Below are 14,303 nucleotides of genomic sequence, written 5' to 3' on the forward strand. Positions count from 1 at the left end.
GATTATATTCACTGTCCATTAAATTATTATGACACAATCACGGATCACGCACTTTTATTTTGGAGATTACAGCTCCCAACAAGGGATCAAACCTGCAAAAAGCATATTGTCGTCTCCATCATATGACAGTGGTGCCCACGTCAGACAACTGTTTGGTGCACTCACAGTTCATTTGTGTATTTATGTGCGAGTGTTTATTTATTTATTTTGCCCCTAACCGGCCCATATGTCGGGGCCATCTGCCCACCCAAATCATCACGCTTGCCATCCCTCCCTGTCTTTTTCCCCCACGTGCCTGTTTTCTTGCGTATGGCCAGCTCCAGCAGATATGTTTAGCCCTCCTGAGCTCAAAACTGGGAGCTCAGGTTCATGAACGTAAAAGAGGCTTTTGAGAGTAATGTGATTTGGATCACGCATGGATCAAATATGAAAGCTGAAATATTGAAATGAACCGCACACAGTCAGAAGAAAAACTTCTTCTTTGAGCAACTCGGCCTTGCAATTAGACCTTGAATTAGTCCCTGTTCTGCATTCGCTCCGATTTCTTCCTCCTTCCTTGTCTGCGGCCTCTCCTCAATGGAGAATGAGAACAGCTTATCTTTGCAGTGGGTCCCGACCTCGCCTCTGGCATGTCCGTGCTTTGACCCTGACTCTGCTTCAGTGTGGGAAATCCGACTGAATCCACCCCACCTACACATACCCACAACACAACCCACACTGCACTGGTGTAAAGCACATGTCACATGACTGGTGCATTAGAGATCATGTCTAAAATATATATTCTTATCACTTGTTCATCCAACTCTGAAACGAACTGATGCCACAGCCGAACACCGGGGTGCTCATTTACGGTGAAATACGACCAGGTGGTAAGAGATAAATGTGATATATAGTTTCAATAGATTGATGACAGTTCACTTATGGGGGGCTTTGGTACATTTAATACCGCTTCTAATCTCCAGTGGTTCTCAGATTGATCAGGGATAAGTGGTTAAAGACCCCACCCTACCTCCGCCCCAATGCACATCACTGCCATGGAGTAATAAAGACTGGCAGACAGAGCAACTCGCTCTGACATCCTCAATCTGACATGGTGGATTGAGGCTGGCTCTTGGCTCAGCCTGATCTGGTCTCACTCTCAGCTTCAGCGCTGCCAGGTCTCAATCTCAACTGAACTAAAAAGTCAAAGGCATGTTATGCGCTCTGCCAAAAAAACAAAACAAACAAAAAAAAAAAAAAACTGGCTGTAAATCTGTCCAAAATGTAATGGCATTTATTTCACTAAAAGGCACAGTGGTGAGTTTTGAACACAGCCAAGTGTGTGACACTTGCTGTTCTGGCTTCAGTGGCTTTGTGGCCTTTAAAAGATAAAATAAAATTGAACTGAATGAAAACACGCAGTGTTAGTTTGCAATGGAACAAACAAAAAGGTAAATGAACAGTCACATCTTACATCAAAGTACCTTTACGTAATACGGCCCCCTAAATTAAACTTATATCCATGTTTTACTTGTGTGTTTTCCCCGTTAGAAGACCTCGTCTAAGCTTCAGTACATTCTGAGGGGGGATTGCACCCTGCTGTGCCCTCATACAGGGTGTGTAGGTGTGGAATATAGATTTCAGAAATAAATACAGAATAAAATTGGTACTATATACATTGTTTTCCTCCCCTGAGGAGATGGTGAATTTGCTGTGAATCTAAGGAGCCTAAAAATAACCCTCCATAAGTTCATGCAATGTGTTTCCTCATTTTACGGCATGCAATAGATAACATGATGCATTCCGGGAGGCTTTGTTCTCCTTTGTTAAGGTATTTGGCTCAAGACGGCTTTGCCGGAGATCTTCTGAGTGTATACTTGAGTCAGAGTTGACGGGCCACAAAGCTGCCAATATGAGCATTTGTAGTGTTGTGCTCATTATTAATTCTTTTGCGTCGGTAGAGACGCACACACCCTAACTAATTAAACAGTGTAGCCACCGGGAGCAGGAGGGGGGGGTGGGGTGGGTGGATCGCTGATAAGGCTTGCTCCACTTTTCCATCTGACAGAACACAAGGGATCAAGACTGTCAAACAGCAAGTCAGCACAGCAAGAGGGAGCCGGCCAGCAGGGCTTACTGTGCGCCTTCTGTGGCCACTAGTTGTTGCAAACGTGGACGGACGGACGCACTCCCGGCTCCTTACAGAAATCAAACGGTCTGAAGAAAAGGGCGTCAGCGTGGTAACCTCATTTCTCTGTCTCCAGGACTCAGGAGCTCGGAGAAGAGTCATGTTTGCGTGACTTTTGATGCATTTAGGCGCCGAGGTCAGGCCCAACTCGCCGTGTGCTCAAGTCTGGAGCCATGGTTTCTTTCTGCAGCTGCACTCCCTGGATGCACGTGGGCGTGTTTCATATGAGGAAAGTTTTACTATTTAATATGGGTGAAGAAATTATATAAAACCGATTCATTTTTTTTATTTTAATTTGTTCCTGTCCTTTTTCATACTCAAAGCATCATTGCTATTGATTTCATTACCATGTGACGGTGGAGGTGGAATGGAGCGCTGCATTTTACTGTGCAGACAGGGATAATCTTCTGAACTGACTGTAGTTTGAGATGAAGATTTTAGGCATTTGTACGGATTAGTATGTGAATATTTGAAATAGCAAAGAAGACGACCAGCTCTTCCCTGACAGTTGGAATACACTGCATCTTTATTGCCGGACCTTAAGAGGAAAAAAAGCCACTGGGGTAAGTTGCATCTATAACAGCTATAAATCTAGTCGAAGCCATTTAGTGGCACTCATGCACTGGAAATACTTTGAAAGATCTTAAATGTGACTCTCTGTCAAGTTAAGTTGTCTCTGTTTGTTCTGTTTACTTGTGCATTACTCTCTTTACTTTTGTACTGCTGGAAGTAGGCTGAAAGGCATTGTTGTTGACGCTTCACGGAACTCAGAGTTGATCCTTTTAGTCTCCTCTTAGAGCCTCTGGCAAGATGCTTAGGGCATATCAAGTTTTCAGAAAGATCCTCTTCATTTTCCATTAGATGCATCGGATGTAAACCTGGCTGCAAAAATATGCGGGGCAGGGGGGGGGGGGGGGGGGCATGCTTTAGTAGTATTTTCATATTCGGGATTAAAAATCCATTTCTGCTGGAGTCACTTTCTCCGTTGCTAGGTGCCCTTGTTTGCAGTCACAATGTCATACCGCCTAATAGCTGTGGCCAAGACTGGTATCTCTGCATTTCCTGTTAGCTCACGAGCTTGTACACCAGGAGGAAAGATAATCCCTGGAAAGAAGCTTATAAATTAGCCCAGGGCCATGCCAGAGAGCAGCTGATTGGGACAGTGGAGGTCACAGATAAAGAATTCTCACGAAACAGGGAAGTGCTTTAAAAGAAAGGAGTTTTTTTTGGTTTTTTTTTTTTTTTTGTGACAATCTCAAGTGAAATAAGCCACAAGAAAGACCAGGAGGATTACACAAGGACAGTGTACTGGAGGAGCAATGGTGCTCGAAACTTTATGAAGAACTGAATGTATATGGGGGTGCATTCCTTGATCCAGGGCAGATTCTGAATCCTTGCAGGAGCCAAAAAAAAATAAATGCCACGCGTCTAAAAAATAAATTTCAGTACCGCAAGAGGTGCACATTAGGAAATATTTCATGCCTAAGTAACTACTGTGGAGAAAATATTCAGACATATGAGTCGTATAGTCTTGCACATCAACACAACATCCTTCACATAATCTCGTATCATGTTCTTCAGCTTGTAAGACCTGCGTCTGCAACGGACAGAGGATGAGAGAAAAGCTTAGTCCTTACATAGTTAATATCTAGGTCAAATACATTTACTCCTGCATTAATAGTAACATACACACGCACACATGCACAGGAACATAGGCATGGGGCTACCTCGTAATAAAAACCGTTGTGTAAAAGTGTGCACGGGGGTGCTGTATTAATAGGGTTTGCAAAGTAAGTTCAAATGATTTGTGCCATGAAAAGATTTGCATCAGTGCTTTCTTGCTGTATTGAGAGTAAAACGTCCTGACTGGATTGCCTGTGGTGAATGTTTGCTCCCTAGTAGGTTGTGATTTTTGTCAGAGAGGTTTCCATCAGGGAGGAACATCGTCCTGACTACACATTTTTTCCCTGTTTCTCCTGCGACTTCGGTCCTGATTAAACTAAACTGCTGGCTTTGTTGAGAGATTCTGCTTTTCTAACTGAAAGAATTGTTCAACGGCTGGTGCGACGATAGATAACGAACCACAGTGAGACAATAAGTGCAATATAAAGATACGTCTGGCTGTCTCTCCCCTCCCGTGTTTAATAATCCGCCGCCTCACACAAACCTGGAAGAGAAGTTTAATAAGTTGAGCAGATTCAGGATGTCGCATTTCGTATGGTTTGCGAGTCGGGCCCACCCAGATGACCCAGCCATTAATTTTCCTGTAAAGCACAGGCAGATAATCATAAATGAGCCCAAATTTGCATTTCATGACATTTCAGTGTAGCACTCTGCAGAAGTGAGAGACTACAACCTTAAAAACGTACCCAGTAAATAGTAACGGGTCTGCGTTCGTTGTCTTGAGACTTTTATATGCAGTCAGAAGACGCCACTTAAATAAACATATCAGTGATCTGATGTCAAAAGGCTAAGATAATTTTGAGGTCTAATCAGGTTGAATTAGTGAGCATCCGTGTAGATGTTTTGGAATTTTGTTCAATAATTGCCGTTTTATGTGTGTGAATGCTCTTGAAAGAATTGTATGAAGTCGTTTCAACAGTTGACGGTGTTGACAAGCATGCATCTCGTGGAGATGCATGCACATACTCTGATACACGCATGTTGTTATCAATGCATTATGTTGATGAGTTTGAACACATTATCAGTGTCCTCTTGAGGCTATATACTTCCATAATCCTAAATACCCCTTTACAATAGACACTCTCCTTCCCACTTGTCCTCCTGTTTATGGCTCATTAGATCTCATGTTTCCACTTTGTAGCACCAGCTCTCTCTCTCTGTTTCTGGCGACGACTTTGCTTTCTTTGTTGCAAAAGAGCATGAAATATTTGGGTTACACAGTTTCTGTGGCAATTTGCTCATTGACTCCCTGATATCATGCTTTGAATTATAGACTTTGTCCTGCTGGGTTTTTTTTATGGTTTGAAAGCAATTTTACTTTAAATTGTTATTATTTGTAATGGGAACACAACGTTGAGTGTGTTATACTGTGTTATAATGATTCATTCAACTTTTTGCTTTTATTGCTGTTCACCTGACCCCATCACAATTTCATACAGCTGAAATCCCACCATCAAACTCTTTTTTTTTTAGCAATTCAAACCATGTTCAGCCTTTTTTTTTACATTTCTTTTAAAATTGCCTTTCATTGAACCTTGCTTTCATTCAGACATTTGTTCCATTTCATTCTCCACATACATGGAAGCTCAGTTTGTTTAGTTGTACCTGGTTTTTCTTTACAGCCTTAACAATGTGTGGAGAAAAAAAAAGAAATGTAGCAACCTAAAGGCATTTTCTTGTGGTCATGACACCAACATATTGGTTGTAAAACATAGAAAACATGGCGGGTGCCAAGTTGCGCATCCATGCGTAAGAATCCCTCACTTCTGCAAACACTCTGACTTCAAGCAAAGACCATAACATATATAGAAATATATATGCGTTTTTTCACCACAGATTGCAGTAAAGTTGCTGATTTGCTCAGTAAGACTTTTTTGTTTTGTAAAATACTCTCGTAATGAAATACCTACAAAGCTATGTAAAAGTATGCGACTAAAGCCTATAAACCAAGCAGCGTTGATATATAGAGTAGTTACTTCTAACATCTGTTATTTGAGACAGCAGATGTGGTTGAATGAAATGTCATAACAAAAAAAAAAAGAAAAAAGTAAACCTCTCTGTTTTTAATCTTTCCGTACCGGCTAAGCCCTGTAATCTTCTCAGAGATACCCACAACAAAAGTGTGGCGTGGCCACAGTTGTTTTGGAAATGCAGTAACGAGGATCCTCCAGCTTTGTGGATGACATCTAATTCAAGAAAATCCAAAGCTGGCTTGTTTTTTTTTTTGTATTTATTTTTTTGAGGAAGACCATCAAGAACATCCAATCTGTCCCGTCTGAGGTAGATGAGGATTAGCAGTCAATTCAGAAGAAAATCCAGGAGACGGAACAAAGAGGTCACACATTTGTGCATGCATGTTGGTGTCACATTGGGCGACCCCCTGTCATGACTTGTCAGGCAGTTCCCATCATGCCAACTTCCTCTTTGGTGCCAGATTGGCACTGAATACTTTATACGTATGTATCTTTCTTGCATGCCATCAAGACCATTTGTGTCAGTTAATGGAAGCCATGCTTGCTTTCAGCAGTGTTGCAACTGCAAGTATATGCATAAGTCAGCGAGGACTCGATGCTATCTGTCTTTGATCCACACTATCATTAATGCATGTGTAGTCCATGGGGCAATGTTTCACTTGTGCGAGCAGAGCCATTTGTAAATACTTTACGTGACATCTCTTTGGCGTTCACGACATGTTTTCAATCCCTGTATGCATTTAACATCAAAAAGGTATAAGCTCTGCAGAGTCCACATGTGTTTAGTTTCCTAAAAAGATAAACCCTTTTCTGCCAAAGCTCTGAAAAGCTCATTTTCTGTCATTCAGGCTCTGAAATGTTACATAAAAAGGGTTTTAGCAGTCCAGCTATATTTTTTGTATTTGTACACTTTTGAAAAGGAGCAACAAAAAAAAGCACATCATGGTTTGTTTTTTGCCACAATATCAGTCATTTTCTGTTGAAAAGGTTAGGATAATGTCCTTCTCAAATCTGTGTTCATCGTAAAAACTCAAATGCAACAGAGTCCTTAACCTTTTTGCCATTTCCATTCCAAAATAAAACTATCTTTCCTACATATTTAGACATTTAGAAGCTCATTACTCCAAGGATAGCTGTGAGAGGAACAAGTTCCCAACAAAGGGACCAGAAAAATTCCAATGAGAACTTTTATGTTATCAAGAAATCAGTAAATATGTGAGTTAGATCGGTTCCAGACAGTTGACAAGACCAGTGAAGAAGCTGTGTATTTTCCTTTGAGTGATGTACTCTCTGTACACTGCAAAAACCCATTCATTCTTATTTAGTTCCACATTCAGTGTGCCTTTTTAGACTTTTTGGAGCTTAAATGCATTGATTTCTCTGTTTCCAAGCTCTTATTGTTCTGCCAATTACAAGGTTATTACTAAAATATGATTTTCTAATTAGTGTGGGGCTATTAAGAAGAACAGGTTGTTCCTTTCCATGTGCAATCATGCTGTGCAGATATCTGATGTAGAGTGGGGGGGGGCTTTGTTTCCTCACCATGCAAGGATGGACAAGGTGAGCTGCCCGCTGATCTCGTTTGGTCAGGAAAAACCATCTGCAACAGAGATTTTCACGAGTGTTGATATTCTGGGAGCTTTGTTTTCAGCTTTCCAGATAAAAGGGTTGATGAGTGAATCCAACCGTTTAAAATGAGACTGGGCAAATAACAAAACTTACAGGAAATTATGAAGAAAGTGTGGTGTTGGTCTTCACCATCACTCAAGATCTGTATGTTTTACCTGACCATTCAATCATGAGGTGAATTTGCAAATATAAAGGTGATCTGGATTTTTTTTTTTATTACAATCATCAAAGTTTGGGGAAAACAATTAAAAAAAAAATCTTAAATTCGATTAAATTAGCAGGAACAGTTCAATTATAATTTTAGAACAATGAAATTAAATTTGTGCAAAGAAAACAGTATCCCAGAAGCTGAAATGAGCCTGTTTTCCACCGTGCATCTTTACTAGATAACAATTTACAGCCTGTTCCAAAGAGGAAAAACAGAGTTATAAGAATAATTTTTTTAAATCTTTCTTTTTAGGAATCTACTTCAAGTCACCGCGATGAGCCTGCTTTTCACTATACCTAATTTGAGAGAAACTGAAAACCATAACAATTCAGTTACTTTCTATTGTTTCCAACTTTTTTCGCGATGCCATTTTACCAGCCTCTTTGCAGCCGTGTCGAGCTCTGGGATGAATTTGTTGACCGAGGGATGTCATGGTTCGGTTTGCACTCTCTTCATCTCTCAAGCTCACATGCTCTATTTTGCCCGACGCGTACATGAATTAATATGCAGCAAGAAAGTTCACTTATGAGAAAAAGACAGGTTGGGAGCTGGGTCAGAGAGCGCGTCAGGTGCAACTGCTCTTTTCTTATACCTGGGGCTTGGGTTGCAGAGACGTTTTATTAAAGTGTTGATGAGATCATGTGGGAAATGTCCTGACCTGCAAGTCGGTGCATCGCAGGTCTTTTTAAATCGGGGCTGCAGGCTCATTACCACCGCTCTTAATTCATGCTCAATGCTCAGCTTAGATCTGTGGTTTTGTTTTCAAATTTCAACACTGAGAGCACAGCAGAAAAAGCTGATCTCACGGAGGTATTCTTTGGAGAAGAGAAGGAAAATACTCACTATCTATCAATGAATATTTCCACTGCTTCCAACTACTCTTCTTCCAGATGTCTATGTCTCTCTCTGCACATCACCATGGAAGTGTGATTTGATTCGTGTCGCCCAAAATGATTCTGAGTTGAATCTGAGCCCAATTTCAAGTCGGTAGTTCCCCCTACCACATTCTCCCATCTTCCATGCCGTTGTGCACCACATTCCCTCACAGTCTGAGAATCACTCCTTTAAGCTTTTTCTAAAGTAGAGGCATATTATCATGAAGATGATTCCCAGTTCTGAGAGATCCAGTGGAGACATGTGGTGCCATCATTAACTTTTTCTTTTCATGATTATTTTCTAAAGGCAGTACTCGGTCAGGAAGCAATGATCACTTATTTCAAAACCAAATGTCTTTCATAGCAGGTTCAGTTTCCTGCATAAGTTGCCATGGCGATACATCAATTCTTTGACACTGAAAACGCAGAACTAAAGCTGAAGTTACCACCCAAAGCCACTAATCCTGCTCCATAGTGCGGGCGCCTGAGGTTTACACTGAACAGTGACGTAAAATCACCGTTGTCCTTTGATTGGTCCTCAGCAGTGGGCGTGGCGGTGTCTCTGCATCTTCTCAAATACATATGTGACAAACCTCCCCGCAGCATGTTGCTACCTGTCAAACTGTCTCAGGGCCAGGACTCATTCTTCCAACTTCAGTCTTTTGAAGTGTCACCATGCAGCTAACAATTGTCAGAGCGTAGCGTTCACGTCTCCGTACTGACATCCTAAATTGCGTGTCAGCATTTATTTGTGTATGCATGTGTGCTTATTCTTTTATATACAGATGTACCATTGTGAGTTGATGACACGTTGGTATCAGAGGTTTCTCACGCTAAAGAAGTGAAGCTAAAGAAGTGATATGTTGAACGAGTTTGTGACGGTTAATTCAAATTTTATTGTTGAATTGTTTGGAAAGCGCGTGGAGCAGGACCTGTAACCAAAAGATCAATCAGCAACAACATATTCCCTGAAAAAGAAAAAGAAAATGTTTGTAAAATAAGGAAGAAGAATATTTTAACTTATTATATTTCAAAGTCGCATAAAATCAATTTGTTAAATAGGACGAAGAGACAGCCCCACATTCTGGCCGAAAACTAAATAAATAAGGCGTCATGAAACATCCATTAGCTGCCCTGATTCCTGAAAATCAGCCTCGGGCAAGAAAAAGCTCTTATCAGTTTATCTCTACTTATTTGATTTTTTTTTATTCATATTTTTATTCTGTTTGTTTTGATTATTGCATGTTTTACCGATTGGTTAGTAAAATAGAAAAATAACCCAGATTTCTAGGAAACGCTACAAACCGGCATAGAAGAAACCGCCTCTTGATGCCATTAGATGGGCATAAAGCCAGTCAAAGAAAGAGATAGTTACCAGAGTACCAACTAAAGACATCAGACAGGACGGTGCAGTCGGAAGAGCGTTGAACGACTGGTCGGTTTTACAGTAAAAACTTGTGAATCCAAGGAGTTAATCGCAATCCTGAAGTCATCCTGGTTGTTTGGAATAGTGGCTCTTGGACACCCCTCATGAGTCACACCTGCCTGATGCCGATGGTCCGGGAGGTTCTGCTCCAGTGGACAACACGGGGAATAGGAGACCGATTTTTGAAGTACTTGGGTGTTACTGGGCGAGGTAGAAAAAAAGGCCCTTGGGGGGGAATAATCAAGGATTCTTCAGTCCTTGATAAGTTTTGTCCCCATGTGACCTTGATGTGTCCTGACGTGTCCCAGTCCTGTGTCCAGTCCCTTTGGACCTGTTTTTTTTTATAGTGCCGCAAGAGTTCAGAGCAAGAGTTCAGAGCAAGAGTTCACAGTCATGGTGCAGCCTCAGGAATCTTGAGCCTCAAATGTCTGGAGGTGTCTGCTTTGTTCCAGGAGCCTTCGTGAGAAGCAGAGTTGTTGGCCTCCTCGCGACACTCCAGGGACACTCCAGAGGGGGAAGGTCATTGTTTGTAATGCCCACATGAATAGCAGGACCCAAGGCCCTCCAGCAGAACATTGCAGAGTTAACTGTATTCTGCACGTCCCTGTACATGATGACGGTTGTGTTTGTATTAGAAAGAACAACCCAACATGAGGCATATGTATTTGCTGAACGGTCAGTAAGACTAGCACTTCTCTTATGTTTCAGTTACATAAGAAGCACAATACTAGCTTGACTTCTACCTACTTTTCATCATTCATTTATTTGTTATCATTTATAATACACATTATAATCCATAGAAGAAGGACACATTTGGGACATTGCGTGTGGCCGGGCTGCATAAAATCTAATTTCTTCATAAAGTATCATCAAAATATCGAAATAAATGCAAATCTATCCTGGTGCCAACTGTTTGCTTCCATAATAAAGATTTGTAGACGCAGATAACTTTATTTTCTCACATACGGAACCGATTTAACAGATTTTTTTCTTTAATTGAATCAAAGATTTCCTCAGCAGCATGCCTTTGAACACTTAATCTCTATTCTTCATAAAGTCCCTGCATATTGACCCCAGCAGCTACTGTTGCATCTGTGGAATGAAGTCTTCAGATGTTTAAACGGACTTAAACCTTTTGGTTGAACTCAAACCCAGAGATGTTGTTGTCCGGTTTTGCCTTCAGGGCCTACATACAGGGCATTGTTTTTCTTTTCCTTCCTCAAGAAACAAGACACAACTTTTCCAAGGGTAATTATGAAATACAAGTTGGAGTTTCTTTGGGTTCATTCTGTACGGAGGGCTTAAAGTCAAAATTAAATTAATTTCACTTGTGTCTGTTGCGTGACGTCTCTTTTGCTATGCACACCTACGAGCAAATATCTGTCACAATGATAAAGGAAAAGAAAAAGGTGTATTCTCATGTTGACTCATTCTGCCTTCGGTGACAGACAGTAATTTAGCATCAAGTGAAATGCTTTCAAGCTGGTGTTTTAGCATAAAGCTTCTGAGGGGCCATATGACAGTAAAATAACTTTATTTGTGCTTCAGAGCATTTCCTTGGTAGATGGAAAAGGCTACCAACTCAAAAGCTCCAACATGACACAAACCTGTCATTTCATTTGAGGTGCCCTTAACTCTTAAAATTGCTCTTTCTGAGTCATTCAGTGCGTCAGAGCGGTACCGTAATATCACTGACCTAGATTAGAATAGATTATTCACATTCCCCATCTTCATCCCCATCCAACTTCCAATCTTGCTGCAGTTTGAACGAGGCAAACACAAAGCTTCAACAGCAGCCTCAAAAGAGACACGCACCCCATGGATCATGAGGTCGTGTGGAGTCCAGAGACCGACTCCACCCCCTCAAACCAGCTGCTGTGGACAGATATGTAAATAAAAGAAGCTCTTGCATTGTAAATCTGGAGCATTTTGAGTAAAACCTTACAGTAAGACCTCAGGAAATTAGAAAAAAAAGGTAATGAGATATCAGTTTCATACATGAAGTATTTCAGATGAAAATAAATTAATAAAATAACTCAAATTGTAGACCATATTGAGATGTTCAGATATGACTCATGGTAGATTAATAATGAAACATGTGTCACCACATGTGATGCAAATGCTGCTTCAGAAAAATCAGTGAAGACTGTGGATGACATAGAGAAATGGCCATAGCTCTGTCTTCTCTTATGTATCACGTCGTGTGTCCACCTGCCCTTATGACTGGACTGAAAGGATATAGAGAACTAGATATAAGGTCTTTGTGCAGTTTGAACTGCAGGGTAATCAGTTTGGCTATGATGATATTGATTGACCCTCATGGTCTGTCATCTATGACAAGAAATCAGAACATTGTGAAAGGGAGGTGATGGAGGGCAAATATAGGGAGAGGTGTGATGCAATTCAATATCAATGCATTTCACCGGTTAGTTTGGCATAAGCACTTTGCTGCAGCCGACTAAACACTCAGCTGAGGAAAGGTTTTCCTAAAGCATTTTTCTAGGTAAAGGAGATGGAATACAATCTAGGAAAACATTGAAGAAAGATGTGAAACAAAGTGAATACAAGAAGGGATGGGGTTCCGTATGAGGTTTGAGCACTGACTGGAGTGGAGCGAGTGGGTTTGAAGTTTCTGTTGAAAAAGGTCTCTTCCTGAAACATGTTTCATCTTTTCAACACTCCTTACCTAGAATCTCCAAGGCATAAGTAGTCCTATGACAGGTTGTGTTTTTTTCAGTTTCTATGTCACAGTCAATGTTTTTGTCCCCTACCCCCACCCCCCCATCTCCACCTCCAGGGAGGCTGGCGCAGAAAACTGGGGCACAGAAGGCTGCCAAACGCTTGCGTCAAGCACTGTCCACACCAAATGCCTGTGCAGCAGGATATCCACCTACGCCGTGTTAGCGCAGCAACCTAAAGACCCGGTAAGTCACCGGTGCATACCATGATGCACTCTGCGGGTCTTTGTTCTTTCTTTTGCAGAGAGGGGGGCTAAAAAAGTTTCTGTACTGTTAATTTAGATGATACTCCTGTCAAATAGACTACAAAGCAAAAAAGACAACAGCTTCCTGTTTGGATATGTATTATTTTCATTATGCTGATGTAATTGGGTGAAGTTTGAACGTGATGTTTCGTACTTTATTTCAAGCATCTCGAGCAGCATTTTTTTGCTTTGCAAGAAAACAGGTGCAGCTTGTATACACCAAGTGTGGTTTGGATGAGTTTGACAATTGTGTCATTGCTTCCTGTCACTCTGCACGTTGGGCAGTTCATTTGAGCATGAACGTGATAAAGGTCAAGTTGTTTGGTGAGCTATTGCCAAGTGATGCAAGAAAGAGGAGGCGTCATGAGATTGGCGAAGTATATCTGTGTGTGATTTTTGCCTACAGCAGATAACCTGCACTTCTATAAATAGTTCAGGTACCTGGCAGTGTGTGTTTGACATGATTAAAGCGGACCTTTTAGCAGTTAGGGGTAATGCCTGTTCTGATCTCTTTTATTGTGCTAATGGTCACCCAAATACAGAACAGTTCCCAGTTAGCCACCTTCTTAGAGCACCATCTACCTCCAAGACTCATTTATTAGTTAGATGGCACATCACACGCTAGGTCCATTTATTTCACACCTTCATCAATACACACCCAGCCCAGACTATTATTTAAAACCACTTTCTTTGCCATCCATTAATATCTTAGTAGTTTACCCTCTTCTCCTCATTAGCAGCCTGCCACTTTCATTTTCTGTCATCTGCTTTTTAAACTTCATTTACACTTCCTGCTAATGCTCTCACTTTGTGCCACAGCTCTTTCAGCTGTTGTGGTCACAAAACGCTTCATTAATACATTTTCCTCTGTGGCTACCTTGCACAACAAGACAAGTTACTTCATTGAATTATAAGGGGATTTCAAAGAATGAGCTTTGGTATTTAATTTTTGTGACTTTCTCCCTCTTAACATTTAGTTTTCTTGATTTACTCGGTGCACTACAGGGTGATTCAGTGGCTGCAGAAACAGAAAGTGACTGTGTGGAGGAGAGATTTGGGAGAGAGGAAATGCTCCATCATAGAAGGAGGTGGTTTCAGCTAAAAGGAGATGTTTGCATTCAGTAATTATCCATCGCCAGCCACTGTTACAGGGACAAAAAGCTGTGCATTCATGTGGAAATTACTGTTGCTGTGCACTGACCCTACAATTTTATTTTTTCTTACCTCAGCTCATTGTTAAAGTGACTGACTGATGACTTAACTTCACCACCATGGGTCAATTGATGTTTTCCATGTAAAAGCTCTAACATCCCCTAACCTGGAGCACGTTTTAGCAAGCTAAACTGAGGGGAAGACGTA

At 41.1% G+C, this 14,303-nt stretch overlaps 1 protein-coding gene across 3 annotated transcripts in view; it reads left to right on the forward strand.

Moving 5' to 3' along the window:
* adgrb2 (adhesion G protein-coupled receptor B2) overlaps nucleotides 1-14,303 on the forward strand; it is a 280,821-nt gene that overhangs the window by 203,454 nt on the left and 63,064 nt on the right. For all 3 annotated transcript variants that reach the window (XM_061740983.1, XM_061740985.1, XM_061740986.1), the window contains one exon: nucleotides 12,759-12,885. In XM_061740983.1, coding sequence (XP_061596967.1) covers nucleotides 12,759-12,885 — 127 coding nt within the window. The remainder of the gene's footprint in view (nucleotides 1-12,758; nucleotides 12,886-14,303) is intronic.

Source organism: Cololabis saira, chromosome 15, assembly GCF_033807715.1.
Source record: "Cololabis saira isolate AMF1-May2022 chromosome 15, fColSai1.1, whole genome shotgun sequence".
Lineage (NCBI taxonomy): Eukaryota > Metazoa > Chordata > Actinopteri > Beloniformes > Belonidae > Cololabis > Cololabis saira.